Source organism: Ambystoma mexicanum, chromosome 6q (assembly GCF_040938575.1).
Source record: "Ambystoma mexicanum isolate Mex_15411 chromosome 6q, UKY_AmexF1_1, whole genome shotgun sequence".
Lineage (NCBI taxonomy): Eukaryota > Metazoa > Chordata > Amphibia > Caudata > Ambystomatidae > Ambystoma > Ambystoma mexicanum.
Genome location: NC_090937.1, coordinates 1,405,496,983 through 1,405,515,627, shown reverse-complemented (window position 1 = coordinate 1,405,515,627; position 18,645 = coordinate 1,405,496,983). Strand labels below are relative to the sequence as shown.

Here is an 18,645-nt window from a genome sequence, read left to right as displayed (position 1 = left end):
AACATTATTGAAACATTAACAATGCAGTACAGTGTTAACCTGTTTTAACTGCAGCCACAAAAAGCGTGTTGCATTAAACAAAAAATGCATTGTTTTCTCTATGCGAAAACCATAATATAAGGGACTGACCGAAAGGCCTCACTTCTAAGTTATTCTGCTTGCAATTTGTTAATCAAAAGAAATGATCTCCCAGCTCCGCTATAATTAAAGCATAGCCACTTGCTTGCATCATTTCTTAAAACAAATCACAGAGTAAAGCATTTTGAAAACAAACTCAATATTTGTTAAACAAAAGAATTAAAATAATTATTACGAAAAGATTTAATTACAAACTGCAGAACAAACACTACATGGCCTGCAAACATGTCGGCATTACAATTATGTAAAACAAGTCCAAGCTACTATAAATAAAACACGAAGAAGAGCGAACATTGAATAGGAACAAACGGCTAGCCAAAAATGTTTCGGGTAAAGTACTAGCGTCTTGTATCATTTAGCAAAGGCCCATCTTGTTCAAACATGCCAGGTCATAAATAAGCGACCTATAACAAGATTGATATTTGAAATGTAAACGAGATGGTCAGTTCTGCCGATACATGTTTATTATCAGCTAGAACTGGATTTGTTAGCATGAAATCAGGGGTGGGGGAGGGGGGCGCAACTTGTCCTTCATAAACCAGCTGCTTCATAATTTTTGGAGGGGTTTCCCGAAATGTCACAGAAGACTACAACACTGTGGACCATAATGTGGCAGAGACCGATGACCCACAAGATTCGATCCTGCTTGGGTAAAGAAGCAAGCAGAAGTAACAAGGGAGCACACTCTTTATTTAAACTTAATTTAATTACCCAATGGAACCCTTATATTCCAAAAATATTTCTGGTGCTCATTGGCGAGACCTGCAGTTAATCAGGTCTATGTCAAATATGTAGGTTGGCACACTAACCCAAGGGTGGATCTCAGTAGCACTATTTGGTACAAACCTTCCTTCCAAGTGTCAATTAGTTCTTGAAAACAAGAACAGCGAGGTTACTTGTTAAGTTTCCAAAGTTAATTATTTGGAAACAATTTTAAAAAACTCATTTTTAGATAATATCTCAAATGGTAATTTCATATTTAATCAAACTGGTATTTCTAAACATGCATATGTACTTCTCAAATGAACTGTTATGTTTTTAGTTGCTCAAAAATTATTAAGTTCCAATAAAATGTCTTCCATATATCAATTATCAGGACAAACAGCTGATCCAAAAACACCAAAAAATTAGGATTTTTTCTTTTCCTTAATAGGATATGTCATTTATAACGTGACTGTACACAGGTGTTTCTAGAGACGACAAGAGAAGGGGGAGGTGGGGGGAAACAGGAGGAGGACAAAACAACAGTCTTACTAGGCCTGGTGTCATTCAGAATTTCCCACATGAAAAGCAGGTGCGCAGGAGATTCTGCCTGGCAATACGTAGCACACTACATCCATGCTTCCAAGCTTTTAAGAACCGAGGATCGGACCCTCTGCGGCAAAGGCCACGCAGGATAAGGCAGCGGTGTTGAGCGATGCAGGTGTTTGCCGGCGATAGTGTAGCGGTGCAGATTGTGAGCGTGGATGACTTCACCGTCCTTTCTGTGGCCGCAAGGTAGGAGGGTTCGGGGAGGGAGACGCCACGCTACCCCTCTGACCTTGAGCCTCTCACATTCTCCCTCTTGCACTCGCATTGTTCCCCTGGCAATCTGCTCCACACTTCCCCTGCCCTGGCATCTGCCCTTCTCACCTCCCTCGCTCCACTCACACACCCCCCCCATTCGCGCCTGTGCCCCTTAGCAACCTGCCCTAACCTAGCGCATTCCTTTCCGTGTTGCCCTGCACAAATCCCTCGCTGCGTTGCTCCGCACACATCCCTCGCTGCAGTGCCCCCCACGCACCCCTTGCTGCGTTACCCCCACACACCCCTCGCTGCACTGCTCCCCACGTAACTGTCCCTACGCTCTGTGACCTTGGTGTCACCATTCCACGTTATTGTATACACTACTGTATTGTCATTCCATTGCATTGCCTGCATTTCCTCTTACTTCCAGGTTCCTTGTACCACCAGTGTTTGTGCTTTATCTCTTTGCGTTCTCTTCTTCCCCTCTAGGGCCCCTCAGACTTCCCGCTTTACATTCTTGTACTGTACTTCCATTATCACAAACTGCACTGTTCTTCACCCACGCTACGACCTCGTAAGGTCCAGTGTTCTGTGTCATATGTAACTGTTTCCCCTCTTTGCTGTGTGACCCCCCTCGTGTCCCTCCCTCCCGTTTGCCCCTAGCATTTGCCACCCCCCCCCCTCTCCTGCCTGGGCTGCCCCCTCCATCTCTCTCCCCTTTCTTCTCCAAATGCTATTCTATCGACTTTCCTATCCCTCTCACCAAGTCTGGTAGGAAAAAGCTCAAAAGGGGACATCCTGGTCTCCAACCCAGGCCCCCCCCCCAATTGCTGATACCCACACCAGTGCTTACTCCAGACAGACCCTCACCGACATCCTCTTTGTTGTTCCCTTTCCAGGCCTGAGGACCCCTCATATGGTCTCTGTTCTCTCCCTCGCTTTTCCTCCTCTCCCATTAATGGTGGCACCCGGTGGGAGGCCCCCGTGCCACCCTTCCACTCCCCCAAGACCATGCCTACTTAAATGGTACCATCTTGGTCCAGGGCCCTCAGGCCAATCTCCTTTTTGATAGACGTTTCCCACATCTTATCAACTTCCTTTCTTCTCCTACTACTCCTACCTTCCACTCTCTGGCTCCTCTGCCACCTAGTTCCTCTGCCACCTCTCTGCAGTCTCCTCCCTCCGCCACCTCTCCGGCACCCTCCCATGCTTCTCTGGCTGCTCTGCCTTCTCCTTTGCCCATTCTCGGGCACCTCGAACATGTACGCAGGGCGTATCTCATGCTTGTACCCCTCCATGGAAGTCTTTCAAAGGTGGCAATCTGTTCCAAATCGCTACTCTTAACTCTTGCTCTGCTGTCAAACACTCCTGACATCTGCCGTCTCCTCTAAGAGTTTAATTTGGATGTAATCTGTCTCTCCAAGACTTGGTTCACGGCCAGCTCCGTCACAAGTTTTGACACTCTCCTCTTCCTGATGGCTACAAGATCCTCTCTGAACCCAGAACCAACAATCCTGGAGGAGGAGTAGTCCTGATCTTCCCAGAGCGGATCCTTGCTCGGCAATTCTTTGCAGCCCTACTCCTCCTTTGAAAGCCTGGTCTGTAGGCTCTGTATCTCTTCCACTGTGGTCACCATTTACAGGTCTCTCTAACACTCTGGATGTCCTTGCCCCTGTCACGAGGATCAATTTGAAGCCAGCATCCAAGTACAAATCTTGGTACGATTCCGACCTCATCACCAGTAAGCACAAGTGTAGGGTGGCTGAGAGGAAATGGAGGTCATCAAGCGCACCCTCTGACAAACTGGCCTGCTGTAAAGGCAATACAGACTGTCCTCTCTATGAAGAGCGCCTACATCCAAGCTACAACTCGGCCAAACCTTTCAAAATCTGCCAGGAGCTGGCCAATCCTGCTGCAGGTTCTACCTCTCCCGCTCTCTCCCTAGCCCTCTGCACAGCTTTGGTATCTCATTTCACCACTAAAACTCTGGACATCCTGTCCACTCTCTCTGCCTCTACCTCCTCTTTCTCTCCCTCCATCTCTACCATTTCTGGCCCCTCTCCAGCAGTTTCTCCTCTGCCTTTCTCCCCGTTCACTCCCGCTGATGTTTCTAGACAAGCCTGATATACGAAAGTCTCATCAAAGCAGGGTTTCCCCTGTTCCTCCAAATCCATTAAGGACCACATCGAAACTCTTGCTCCAGCCTTGGCCGATTTCTGCAATCACTCATGCCACGGGAAACTTCCCCTCCCTCCCTTAAGCACTCCCTTGTGCAACCCCTTCTTAACCCCTCTTCCGATCCTTGCTCTCTATCGGTCTCCATCACTCCTTTCCTGGGCAAACTACTGGAAAAGCTGGCCATCTCCCAGCTTAATCTACATACTGAATCGGTTGCTTGTTTCCATGACCACCATTTTGGATTCAGCGCAGCCAGAAGCACGGAAACTGCTCTCCTGAACACCCGTTATGGGGGGGGGGGGTTGGGGCGGAACAGTGTATCATAAACGTGTATGCTCCTGCAACATTACAATCGGACACCTTGCAGCAGGTCCAAACTATTAGCAAAATATGGGGGAGGTTGGACATTACACGGGGGCTGGGGGATTTTCATGACATGGTACAGCCCGCAGTAGATATATCACTGTCAAGGGGAAGGCTGGTACATCCCACTATTAAACTTAAAAATGTCATCAATGCAACAGGGTTGAGGGATGTTTGGTGGGAATTGCACCCAGAGGAACAGGGCTACTCCTATTCCAACACCATTCTCAAAGATTGATGGGTCAGTTATCTTGCTAATGCTTGTTGATGCTCTCATGACTGTTTTTGGAAGTACTAATAAGCTACAGAAAATCGAAAAGGCATATTATTCTTTTTTTTTTATCATTCTTGCATTGGTCTCAAACCATTCTTTGTTATAGTTGATGTTTTTCTTTACCCCATTTTCTGCGGTTGCTCTGCATTTTCATTTTAAGACCAAATAATTGTTTGTTACTGTATTTTGATACATTGAAATTTATTTTCACCTTCAAAAAGCCAGAGTGATAAAACAGATGGCCATGCAGTTGGCATAGTCTTTGTAAGTGGAACAGTCTTTGCTAATTGTCATTTACACTTACTAACAACATCACAACTAATGTTTTGCTACCAGTTTATACATTTATTGTTAATTATCTGAAAAAATTCAATACATATTGTTGATAACTGAAGTCTGGGGCTTCGGGGGGGGGGCATGCACTGGGAATGGTATCGGGTAGGTAATAAAATTGCGACAAAAATTCTGTGGTTTGACCCGGTAAAGGTGTACCCCATTATACCATTTAAGGGGAGCAGGGGTTGCGGGGGGAGTCGCTACCTCCCCTTAAATGGTATAATGGGTCTGAGGGTTGCGGGGGTGTCCCCTGCATCCTTTACATGATTGTGGTGCGAAAAAACAGCATTTTTGCCTCGATTTTAAGACATGGAACCCTGGGAATCATCTTTTTCACTATACTGGGTCCAGATTTAGTGTACCACTGCAAGTGGTGAAGAATGGGCCCAGCTATGCTGTAACCCATGCTGGCAGAATGTGGACTGCAGAGCATGTGGCCAAACAACTCTAATTATAAAGACCAAAAGGAAATGCAAAAGAAATCCAAGACTGGGCAGAAAGATTGTTAAATAGGTAAACATCACTGGAACATGAGGAATAAGATGAAGTCTTGGATGAGGCAGGGCCGGAGCACCGCGTCTTGGCCTATTATCTCAAGCGACGAGATCGTGAAAAGCGGATGCCGGGCCCAGCGGTGATCTACGCACCATTAAAGAAATAAACGTAGCATGCGCTACATTCAGCAGCTGGCATAAACCTATGCCGCAAGAACGTTAGCGGCAAACAGCACAAGCCGCTGAATTGTTAGCTCGGAGGAGCTTAAACGCGGCACAGGAGACCCGCGAAACAGAGGGGAGCACCTCTCAACACAATCTGGCCCGGACAGCCTAACAGTGAGGCATAACACCATCAAGCGCATAAGAACACTGGTGCTACAACATCCACGCAGAACATTAAAAAGAAATTTAAAAAATATATTAATAAAAAAACATTAATAAAAAGGAGCCGATATCCTTTACAAAGACATTAATAACAAAAGTATCTTGGTCAACGCAGCCGTGGGTGGCAAAGGACACCTAACTCAGGTACCAGGGACACAGCACGCAAGAGTATGTCGGAATTCGAGTGGAGTGAGGAGGAACAACCCCTTGACCTCGCTGCCAGTTTTAAAGAAGTGCCGGGGTGCTCGTTGATACATGCCGTCAGGCAAGGGGTGAAACCGTTACAGGAAAGGCTAGAGACGATGTTAAGCCAGCCCTGAGAGCACCAGAGATAATGACAGCACGCCCACAGGACCCTCGTATACAGGGCCAAAGGGCAGTATTCAGACCCGAAAGAGACAAGCCTCTTTTGACCCCTCTGGGGTCAACCATACAGGCTAGAAGACAAGACCCTAGAGGAGGTAGACGCCTTTGCCAAGCTGAAAAAGGCATTCATGCAAAGGCACACAGTGCCAGGCCTCACGACCCCCTTCCCAGGGAAAGATAATATAGGGAAGGAAGACCCAGGGTCGGAAGAGGAGTGTTAGGGAGAATTCTCTGTTTAGGCTGAATTTCCTAACCTAGTGAGTCCCCCAGCAGCTTTGCTGGAGTTTGTTTTTTTTTCTCCTGCCAGGAGTGAGACTCTTTCTCCCACTCTTGGACATGATTTGTGGTGTTCCTTTGAATGTTAATGTGTTTTATGGGCTATGGGGTCCTTTACTCCATAGGGTCTCATGTGTTTTTACTATGTGTGTTACACAGCACCCTCCGTGCCGTGACACAGGGGTGTCATAGTGACACCCCACCATAGACTCCATACCCTGGGACTGACTACTGCCTCCCAGGGCATGTAAAGTCACCATTGGCTTTACTAGTCCCAAATTATGAACAGAAACCAGTACAAACCATCATATTGTGGACTTACTGGTCGGGGCAATTCGATTGCCCCGGGGTCTGTTAGTCGAGGGGGCACGTCTCCGTCCCCCCTGATCGAGTTTTGGCTGGTGGCAGTGGATACTACTTTTTATATTCGACCGCGAATGTATCTCTATGGGATTTTCCCATTGTTCGAGGCTACCAACTTTAATTATTTAATTCTCATAGCCTCGAACATAGCACCGGTTTATTTATTTAATATTAATTCGCCGGTTGGTATTTTTTGCCAGGACTCGATTCTAAAATGGCGTTTGTGTTCTCTTCTGTGACTCCAACCCAAGTCGAGCCCTTTGTTCCACTTTTTGGCAGGCTTCTCCACAGAAGCCTCCAAAAGTGGTGCCACTCTGTCTGGGTACCACAGGGGGTGTGCGAGGGGGTTTAGGCTCCCTGGACTGAGTTACCTTGGTAACTCAAGTCGCACTCTGGTGTGATTGGCCCAAGATTGACAGCTAGGCTGAATGAATGGGGGGTGTGCTGCATAAAAGCAGGGCTTTTGGGACTGGAACTTTAGAAGTCGCCACAGGACCTGAGAATCCGACGAGGGAGAAGCTGAGCCGACCTGCTACGACGACACCACCGGTGGAGCCCTGCGGAACCGACTCACCACTTCCCGACAGCGGAGAAGATCTCCCGGCTGGAGAGTCTTCTTCCCCCGACTGGTGGGCACAACCAGTTTACCTTCTTTTCCTCACATCCCATGACGTCTTGTGGTCGAATTGATCGTGCCAAGCACCCCGGCAACCGGATAGCCACTTACCACTGGACCACTAATGAAAGGACCGCTCCTTTTAACTGAGAACTCCGCGGCTGGGTTCTTCCCTGGCAGTGCAACAGACTCCCGTCTTCCTCCCCGACGAGATCCTCTCTTCCCCTGGACGAAGCATCGACTTGCATCCGCTGCCAGGAACAACTGCCCCCGCTGGAGTATTCTCACCATTTTAAGGTACCGTGTCCGCCAGGCCTCCCTTTCTCAAGATTGCTACAAGGTAATAATAATCCCTTAACCTTCTGGACTGGGCTGGCCGCCTTGACCATCTAACTGGTCCCTTTCTTTTGGTCCAACTCTTTCTGAACCTTTGAGACTTTTGTGCACTTTTCAACCGTGTGACCTTGGACACATTTCGTTCTGATCCTCTTAAAGTGGACCCGGCTTTCTGAACTCTAACTTCACGGTTAAGTGTTGGGATCTGTTTCAATTTATGCTCTGCCTTTCTCTCCCTTTTTAAACCGAATTATTAGAGTGCCATCTGTGTTAAGCGCTCACCGCTGTCTGAAAATAAGTGGGGCTTTACTTAAGACTTGTCTAATATTCTTTTAAGGGAGTGTATATCTTTTAGTGACCGTGTTTTTGAACTGCTTAATATTAGTGCCTGTGTGTTTTATTAGATGTGGTTTTAAATACATAATTATATCTCTTTTACACCAAGCTCTGGTCAGTGTTTGCTTGTTCTACTGTGTTCTTTTGACCTATTGTGAATACTCTGTATACTGCCTAACTCTTCTTGAGGGAGGTCTGACTGTTCAGCCACTGCTACCAAGTGAATCTGTGCGGTACAGACTGCTACCAAGTGGGTTTACTGCCAAATACCTGTAGTCTTAAATCTTTTGCAGTGGTCCCAGAGGGAACTGCACAGGTTTCTGCCTAACAAGGAGCCAGCAGAAGGTAACTTATCCTCTCATGAAGAGGAAGAGAAAACAGGATGAGTGGGCAAGACCCAGCGGGGGTAAGAGAGCCCACAAGGAGAAACATCTGGAAGAGGAACCAGAGGGGATCATAGACATGTTCGACCCTGACAGTATCAGGAACCCCAGGTACTTTGATCGGCAGCCTTCACCCAGGGTGACAGTACATGGCTCTGAGGCTAAGGAAGGCCCTAGACAAGGAGGTGAGGTAACGCCTGCGCGCTGAATGCCTGCGTCCAGACCTCCCAGGGAAAGTGGCGGAGACGCCAGAGTTGGACCCCAAGACGTTAAAGGGATGGTCTAGTAAAAATGTATATTTAAAAAATAGATGGGCAACATAAAGAAAATACTAGCATTCTCCGTTTTAAAACTTCCTATGTAAAATTTTGAGCTATTCAAGCTCAACATTCGCAAAAGCAAGCACATGGGCGCATCCATTTTGTGAAATGGAGGCCCTCCTGTGCTGGCTTTTGCGGCACTAATGAAGGAAAAGCCAGCCAGCTGTAGTAAACAAAATCTACCGCTGGGTGACTTTCCCTTCATTAGTGCTGTAGGCAGAGGACGGGGACCGGAGACCAGAGCAGGAAAGCTGCAGCTGAATCTCGGTAAGTGCTATTTATTTATTTTTTTTAAACATAAGCACTAGCTGCGTTTTTTTTTCTAAGTTTTCCAGGCTGGAGGAGCCCGGAAAACTTAGAAATAAAACCGCAGCTTTAAAAACGTTGCATTTATGTTTGCGGTCGCTTTTGAAGCGACCGCAAACATAAATACAACGTTATTGTGTTGGAAAACGCTGCGGTTTTTCTTTCCAAGTTTCTCAGGCTCCTGAGAAACTCGGAAAGAAAAACCGCAGCGTTTTCCAACACAACCGCGTTGTTTCTGCCTGAATCTGCTTTCCCATTTGGGGTTCTCGGGCTCCCCACGGGGAGCCCGAGAGCCCCAAATGGGAAAGCAGATTTAGGCAGACAACGCAGCATTTAGCATTTCCCATTGGGTCTCTCGGGCTCCCCAAATGGGAAATCAGCTGCAGGTAGAAACACTACGCGGCATGTAAACATAACCGTGTTGTGTTTCTGCCTGCTGTGGCTTTCACTTTGGGTCTCCGGTGGGAGCACCGGAGACCCAAAGTGATAGCCACAGCAGGCAGAAACACACGCGGTTGTGTTTGAAAACGCTGCGGTTTTTCCTTTCCTAGTTTCTCAGGCTCCTCCGAGCCGGAGGAGCCTGAGAAACTTGGAAAGAAAAACCGCAGCGTTTTCCAACACAATAACGTTGTATTTATGTTTGCCGTCGCTTCAAAAGCTTAGAAAAAAAAAACGCAGCTAGTGCTTATTTTTTTAAAAAAAATAAATAGCACTTACGGAGATTCAGCTGCAGCTTTCCTGCTCTGGTCTCCGGTCCCCGTCCTCCGCCTACAGCACTAATGAAGGGAAAGCCACCCAGCGGTAGCTTTTGTTTACTACAGCTGGCTGGCTTTTCCTTCATTAGTGCCGCAAAAGCAAAAGCCAGCACAGGCGGGCCATCCATTTCACAAAATGGATGCGCCCATGTGCTTGCTTTTGCGAATTTTGAGTTTGAATAGCTCAAAATTTTACATAGGAAGTTTTAAAACAGAGAATGCTAGTATTTTTTTTTTATGTTGCCTATCTATTTTTTAAATAAACATTTTTACTAGACCATCCCTTTAACCTTTGTGTCAAAGACCAGCAAGGACCCGGGAAAGGGGATAGACAGATCCTGGAGGAGCTGCCAGGAGAAGGTATTAGATCTGTCTGGCGCACTCGCAAAAATAATGGATGTGGCAGAAAGAGCCAAGGATACGTGGGAGGAAATCGATCACAACGTCCTACTAGCTAGTTGGGCTCAGAGAGCAGTCTGCCTACTAGGCAACGCAAACTGTGCCATCTGTTCGGAAAGAAGGAGAGGCTTACTACTTAAGATTGATTCCAAATTGAGCGATCTAGCTTCCTACGAAGCCAGGGAAGCGGCACAGGGCCTGCTCTTCGGGGAGACCTTCGGCAAGGAAATGGACTGGTTCGTCGACACCTACATCTCGTTGGAAAAGGCGCAAGAGTCCATACGAAAAATGTTCCCAGGCAGTGTTTTTGTCGGGACCGGTCACTACTGGGGTCTTCATCCGGTCGTTTTCAAGGGGGAAGAAGACCCCAGAATCCCAGAGCACAGTACTGGCAAAATAAGCAATAGGACTCCTTCCCGGCCAGAGGACGATTCCCAAGAGGGCGCAGAGGAAGAGGAGTTGGTCGAGGACAAAGTTTTACACCAGGTGAGAGTCACGAAATACCCCAGTGGGGGGGGGGGGGGCGCGGAACAGTGATTTTGTGGGACAATTGGGGCACACTTTTCAGCGATATTTGGGTTTAGCAAACCGTCAGAGTTTGCAGCTAGAGTTCATTCAACAGCCAGTACAAACTGTCCCCATCAGGCACACTTAGCGCAAGCGGCACATGAAAATTTAGTGCTCAGACTGAGCCAGTTAGAGAGGAAAAAAGCCATAGAGAGATGCAAGGCTGACCCCAGATTTGTATGTCCCTGGTCCACAGAAAAGAGAAAGTGCGACCAGTCAAACTTAAAAAGAGCTGAACGGCTGGATTGTGTATCGCCATTTCAAGATGGAAGGAATACACCAGTTTAGGGATTTCCTAAGAGAGGGAGACTGGCTCACAAGGTTAGACTTAAAGGACGAGTACCAGACAGTGCAAGAGGAATTCAGGACCTTACTGGCTTTACGCTGGAACAAACAGCTCTGGCATTTCCGAAAAATGCCCTTCGGACTAGCTTCAGCTCAGCTCTTTCACCAAGCTGATAAGTCTAGTAGCAGCAGCGATTGGAGAGAAGGGTATCAGGATGATTATATACCTGGACGACCTACTGTTCTTAGCAGAGGATCAAGAGACGCCAGTATACCAGACAGCCTGGGTGCAGGACCTCCTGACGTCACTAGGATTCCTAGTGAACGTGGAGAAATCAGACACCACGCCGGCCCAAAGACTGGACTTCCTAGGATTCGTCCTTGATACCAGGAAAGCAACACAAGAGTTACCGGCTCAAAAGAGAAGGGACATCAAGAGAGAGATCATAGACTGCTTGAGCAAGCAGACTATCGCTCAGGATTCTAGCGAGGATAGTATGAATGCTAGCAGCCTCAATACAGGCGATTTTTCGAGGCCCCTTGCACTATCGTGCTCTGCAGAGACTGAAGATCAAACATTTGGAGCAGAGTCTGAAGTACCATCAGCACATACCCGATCAAGAGTACATTACAGAATTGGAATGGTGGTTGAAGAATATGGACGCCTGGAATGGTCATGCCATTTTCAGAGATCGACCAGACCTAGTGAAAGAATCAGATGCCAGCCGAATAGGCTGGGGAGCGAGATGATGCTCTCTGGAAACCAGAGGGAAATGGAGCGAAGAAGAGCTCCAACTGCACATAAATTGCTTAGAACTCCTAGTGAGTTCCTTCGCAATCAAGGCATTCACAAAAGGGAGTGCGAGTTCATGGGTCCTACTCAAGATGGACAATCAGCAGTCAGAAACAAACCACCTAGGAGGAACAAGAACCAAGTTGCTAGCGGAACTAGCAAAGGACTTTTGGCACTTCTGCCTTCAGTCAGGGACGGCGGAATACCTGCCAGGATCACTGAACGTGGTGGCCGACTGGAACTCAAGATTCCTGACAGACTCCAGCAACTGGAGACTGGACACGACAGTATTCCAACGCTTGAATCAGATATGGGGTCCAGTTCATACAGATCTATTTGCGTCATGTCTCAATGCACAAACACCCAGCTACTTCAGCTGGAGACTGGACCCAGACGCTCAAGGCACGGATACATTTCTGCAGAAGTGGACAAGAGCACTGCACTATGCGTTTCCTCCCTTCGTGAGGTTGAGCAGAGCCCTAGCGAAGTGTCGGAGGGAGAAAGCAGTAATTTTGATAGCAACACTGTGGAAGTCGCATGTTTGGTTCCCCAACATTAATGGAACTGATGACAGACATACTCAGAGTCCTCCCAAGCGGAGAACGATTTCTCGCGGACCCAGTTGGGTTGTCTCATCCTCAGAGTAGGAGGGTCTCTCCCGCTCATAGCGTGCAGGATATCAGGAGACGCTGGGAACTGCTAGGCATTTCGTCGCAGGCTGCCGAGCTCATCGCAGAATCCTGGGCACCATCCACTAGGAGGAGCTACGACGCGGCTTGGACCAAGCGGTCGAGCAAGTGTAAAGGGAGCCATTTTCATCCTGTGCTCTAGTGAACTTCCTAGCACATCTTTTGCAAGATGGGAAAGCGTTCCGTACAGGTCAGCTATTTCAGCGGGACACCTACCAAGCAAAGGAGTCCCAGCGAGAGAACATCCAGCGGTAGCAAGGCTCATGAGAGAGCGAGATATAAGGCGCCTCCAGAGCTGGGGTATAATAAAGTAACGTATGTTACAGTGGGGCTGCGCCTGTTGGCGAGCTGGCTGGCAGATAGACATATGTCACTAAAACAACTATCCGGCAAGCTAGCGATGCTGTTATGTTTAGTATCTTGCATGCGTGTAGCAGAAATCAGAGGACTTGAGCTTAAAGTCTTTCAGCCCACAAGGTGTGACCTTTTCAATAGTCAAAAAGGACTAAGACGGTGACCACTATGGTACATTATCCATATTTCCTGAACAACTGCAAGTGGTGTGTTGCGAGATGCATTAAGGAATATGAGAACATCTCTGCGGGAGATTAGGCAGGCAGCTGATTGGGCTAGCGATAACACATTTAAAGAATTTTATTTCAAGCCAATTGAAGGTCTGGCCACGACTGTGTTGGGAAGCTTTGAACAAGCATATTGCTCGCCTCCAGTCTTGACATAGAATGAAGAGTATTAAAGACTAGGAGGCGAGCATTAAATTCCAACCCAGCCATGTATTGTCTAAAGATGCATGTAATGAATAATGGATATGACAGTACATGGACACCACCCTGACATTGCAGGATTCTTAGGGGGAAGACCAGAAGAACAATTGAAGGCCGAGCATCAGCAAGCACCAGATCCTGGGGGGAAAGATTAGTGCAAGCGTGAAGCAAATCCGTTGAGTCTGCGACAAGTTGAAGTTGTTCACCCTGTTGGTGGGACACTGTTAAAAGGTTCAAGAAAGAGAGTTCAGAGCATGTAAAAGAGGAGGAGGAGTCTGGGAACAGGAAGTTTCATAGCTGGGCTGAGACAGTATTGGACTACAGAGACATTGGGATTTGTAGTTTCAAGAAAGGAAAAGTGCAATGAAGATACTATTCAGCATTTTCTTGTGTGTTTTTTGTTGAAACTTCTGAGGAGTAATAAATAGAAGATGAAGCATAATGCTCACCTCCTGGTCTTTAATAGAATTAATGCTCCCTGCGCAGTTAGCAGGGGTAATCTTCATTCCACATATACACGACAACACCACAGCCACCCACTTCTGCTCATTCACCTTTATGGTTCCTCAGTCTGGAATGCTTTAGCCTGAAACCACATCCCCACTTGTGCCTGCAAACCGAATGTGCCCTCAGCGTTTACATGTTAACCATGCCTCGCACGTATATATTACACATTTGGAACCAGTATGCTGTTTATATGCACACATTTGAAAACCTGTATACAGTTTATATGCACCTTACTTAGTTCCATTCCCTAATGTTCTCAAACACTATACCAAACATAAGATTGAAATCTCAACATTCACTTTATTGCAGAACACTTAGCAACAGAGCTGATCTGCAAAGAGATGGACGACGTGTACCATATGTTCGAGGTATAACCACCCGCACCTCGTATAACATAAAAACAAATACAAAATAGCAACCTGGTACTGCCCTCCTTCTCTAATTGCTAAGTTCCCCAACCTTGCTTCTTCCAAAGCACCGGCGACTGTCGCCAGCCCAGGGTTATCTTGCAACAGAAGATAAAGCACTCCAACTAAAACCCACCTGCCGTCATAGAATTCATTAGGGGTGACACAGTTCGCAGCATCGCCCTTCAAAAACAGTGCACTTTATCTATTTGAAAACAACCAAAAATGGAATGCTGTGATGATCCTGTAATTAGAGCCCTCACCTTCTTGATGGCTTTTGATCGGGACACTCCCGGCAGCCCAACGTCATGCTTGGTTTTTCTGCCCAATATGTTGAACTTCTGCTTGTTCACTTTCACCTCGAATGGGTTATTCCTAACGTCTGGCTGTTGCTGACCGATAGACTTGGGCAACTTACGGCCGGTAGGGAGAGGCTTCCTCTTCTTTTCAACCTTGCCCATGGCCACACCGTGTATGGTGAGCACTGTCTGCCAAACCATACACGGACAGAGCCAGAAACAATGTGGATACGGTCGCTTCGCTTAGCGTGCTAACCGTATAAATTGCTGCAAATCAGTACGACCATCCCCTTCTGTGACAGCGAAGAGTACAGTGCATTCGCACAAGCATGGGATAAGCTCGTCTCATAGAAAAAGAAGAAGGACTGCTCACTCTCAGCTCAGGCTGGCCACATTGGGAGGATTTGATGTCCTGCCATTTTAGCAACAGACTCATGTACAAACGCAGACTAAAGCGCCTTTATTGACATTTTCGAAATAAATCTGACCCGGTAAGTCAAGTAGCAACGATAGATTCTGCATGTTTTACCATACTAGCGCAAAATAAAAAAGCTCTGTTTATTTCACATTCATGTCACGTATGCCCTGAAATTCACGGTCTCGGCATAGGAAATTCACGGCCTCGGAAAAGGATGTATTGATGCCAAAAATAATCTAATATCTATGGCTTCAAAACAAGTTTGGCAGTTTTTATCTACGATATGCAATTAGTGAGATCGTCACACAAATATGGCCGCCAATTTATCTGAATCTGATGTTGCGTTCCCCAATCTGTCTTTTATGTCTACACCTTATAATACGTACACTCCCAAAGTGTGATTTTGGTACATTATCAGAGTCATGAATTGAACAAAAACTAATTTAAAAAGTTTGTCTTAGCGATTAGTCTGTGCATACATTATCTTACATATTTATGGTTTCATATAGGATCGGTCATTGCGAAGATGAGTTTAGTGGTCTTCTATAAAAATATGCGCACAACGTTGGTTTGAGGAAGGCTTTATTGTGCATGAGACAAATCTGCAATAATGAGATTAACAGTGACCTGCCATTTAAAGTCCCCTTTGTAATGTCCAGCAGTTGCTTCACTACCAATATGCACTAGTGTCCTGCCGTTACTTCCCTGCCAGTATGCACTGTCCTAGGCTAGGCCCTCTTAAGGGTCCACTGCTGTCATCAAACCCCAAGCCTTTGGGCAGAAGGAGCCCAGGGGAGCATCTTGCCGTGTACTCCTGGTCCGCTCAGCACTCTCTCTTGCTGTCCTCCTGCATAGCTCTAAACTCACACACTTTTGGCAGGTGTCACCTGCCTTGTAAAGAGCTGGGTCACCCGCCAAGCCTCCTGCACACCATTCATTTCAATAGGCTCTCACCCGCCAAAAACAAAATCGGGTGTTTTCACCCGCCTTTGTCCTCTGTGCCCCTGGCCTGCGGTGCGATGACTTCTTCATCTCTCAATTCACTTTCCACCTGTGTGCTTTCTCTGGCTATGTTCTCTTCCTGGGATTCTCCTCCTTCAATCTCATGGTCACAGTGTGCCTCGGAGTGGGTTCCGCCAAAGACGATTCTCTCAATTTAAGAGTGTGCCTTCTGAACAAGGCAACCCTTCGAGATTCCATTTCCTTCCATCTCTGGTGCATATGTGGTTAGTGCCTTTCTGCACCACTTCTGCAGGTTTGCTGTACTTGGAACCAGTCACATGATCCTTATGTGGCATTCTTATTTTTACCAGGTCTTCTTCATTGACCTCAGTTCTCATGGTTGCTCTGCAGGCGGCACTCAGGTCCTTCATCTGGTCCTTGTTCTTTTGTATTCGCTATACCCACTCTTTCATGTCAACCCTGTCATCCTTCCTCTCCTTGGATAACCACAGTGGCACAAGAGGAGGCTGCCTTCCTTCTCCAATACTTTCTCATCGTTCTCAGACTCGTCACAGTCTTTTAAGGCCCAGTGACGTTACATTATACATTGCAAAAAACCTAAGGGAACATGGGATTGGTTAGTGAGGTAAACTACACATGTATTGGCTATACCATATCTGGTGGCTCCTCCTGTGACCACCTACTAAATATTGCAAATACCGGTATGTCAGGTTAGTGTGCTGTCATAAGGCTTCACAACAAAGTGTGAGCTAGCGTGGAAGGTGGATAGGGATTGATCAGCAAGGGTCTTTCTCAGTCTTGGCTGCTTGGAAGGTTACCAACCCATGAGCAACTATTCAAGGCGGTGGAAACAGCCACAAAGGTACTGCCTGTTCCTAACAAGTTACCATCTTCGATCCTCTAGGCCATGAGACAGAACATCAACATCCTGGTATTACTTTAATATCATCTTGCCTTAAGTTGAATGGGAATGACGGTCTCCGTCTGGCTCAGATAAATAGGCTCTGTTTGTTTGAAGACACGTGTGCAGGGCCCACAAACTTAATTTTCCTGCTTCAATTTTTGAGGATTTTCTTTTTTGCTCTTGCAGGTGTCCTGTCGCTTCTATTAACTTGGAACTTTCCCGCCCTCAGTGTCCTTGGGGAGGCTGTGCACAACAGCTGCACTGACAACCTGGTCTGCGCATCTCAGCAAAGTCAGAATGTCAGGCCTCTCTCTGCATTCTCGACCTCTTCCAGCGTCTTCCATTCATTTTAATGTGGCTGTGGCTTGCATCTTTATTTACATGGCCATTCATGTTAGTGGCATTTAAACATCAGCCAGCAGTTCATATGTATTCCTGTACCACTTGCGGTTACTGCATAGCAAAGGTGTGTCCGTCCACTAGTTAAATGAGTCATAAGCATGTTCTTCGTGTCTAAGAGCAGTGTAGCCTAAGTGTCTGCATAACTTCATGCAGGAATGTGTGTGTGCTTTGTCTAACGCATCTACGTCATATTCTATTCATGACACCATCAGCTTTTCTTTGTGTTCACAGTCTACTTGCTCCATTTATTGCAAACGTATCTCTTCTACAATGTCATCAGGATAGGGTGTAAATGGCTGGCTGAGTGAATAATGTTTCTCACATCTGCAGTACATTGATAATCGGGAGGATGGGGCCAGGAACGGTGTACACCTTTCATTTATGTGGCGTTTAGATGAGGGTGGACTGTTACAACGAGGGCCACATTTAGGTCTCCCTATTCAATCCCCCCTATGGCCGAGCAATTGACCACACTTCCTTAGATGTTTTCCCTGCTTAGGTACGGTTTTGGAATCCATACTTTAGCCACTCCTCCCAGGTGACCTTCATACTTCACTTGTTCATCGAAACCCAAGATCATATAGCAGCAGACTCCATCGGGCTTGCACCATACCCAACATCCCATGTAGTTACGTGGATCCGGGGTATATGAGAATCTTGTGCTTAGAGGGGAAGAGGGGACATTGCTTCAAGTGAGATTGTAATACTTTGAAAGTCTGTGTCTCTCTGTCTGCCTTTGTTTCTATATCCAGTAATATTTTCATCCCTATTGTCTTCTTTGTAGTCTTCTTGCACTGGGTTATTGCTATTCTGATGACACAGAAGGCCAGAAGTACTAGCACTAAGGCAGCTACCAGTACCTTCAGCTCGTTGGCCATCCATGATGTTATCCAGGAAAAGATGTACATCAGCCAATCTTCATCTTCCCCGGCTGAGCTCGTGATGCATTCCACCTTGGCATGTAAGTCTGATCATTGTAGGATAGCTTCTGTGAGGGTTCCATTCTCTCCATCGTGGGAGGGCACGTATATGCAGCAAGATGGGCCGATCTTTGTGCCCACACCTCCTTCCATAGCTGTGAGGAGATCCAAACCATATCTATTGTGGATGATCATGAGTCTGATAGCTCGCAATTCTTCTTTGATGGCGTTGAACCCCGTAACCATTGAATTGATCGTCTGCAACAGTGATTTGGAGCCATTTGGAGTTCGTGTTGGCCTGGACCCCTGGAACAACTGACATGCAGAACATTTCAGTTCTGCTGAACAGTCTGTGCTCTGGTGGTATTGCATCAAGTGCTTCTTCCATTTTGGATGAGACAAAGTTTCTTTGTTTCACTCTTGTCAGCCCCACAGACCGTTTCTTCCTTTGGTGTGCATCCATGTTGGGAAACCCATCCACTAATATGTCTTACTGTGGCATACGGGTACTCTTTCGACGTTGTCCATGAATTCAACACAAACCTTTACCAAAACTCATTACTCTTGAGGCCATCAT

The 18,645-nt window shown here is 46.8% G+C and overlaps 1 protein-coding gene across 1 annotated transcript in view; it reads right to left on the bottom strand.

The window, feature by feature from the left end:
• Positions 1–14,857, bottom strand: part of NOP14 (NOP14 nucleolar protein) — a 423,446-nt gene extending 408,589 nt beyond the window's left edge. The window contains exon 1 of the mRNA XM_069632061.1: positions 14,426–14,857. Coding sequence (XP_069488162.1) covers positions 14,426–14,662 — 237 coding nt within the window. The 5' untranslated portion in view covers positions 14,663–14,857. The remainder of the gene's footprint in view (positions 1–14,425) is intronic.
• Between the last annotated feature and the right edge of the window lie 3,788 nt (positions 14,858–18,645).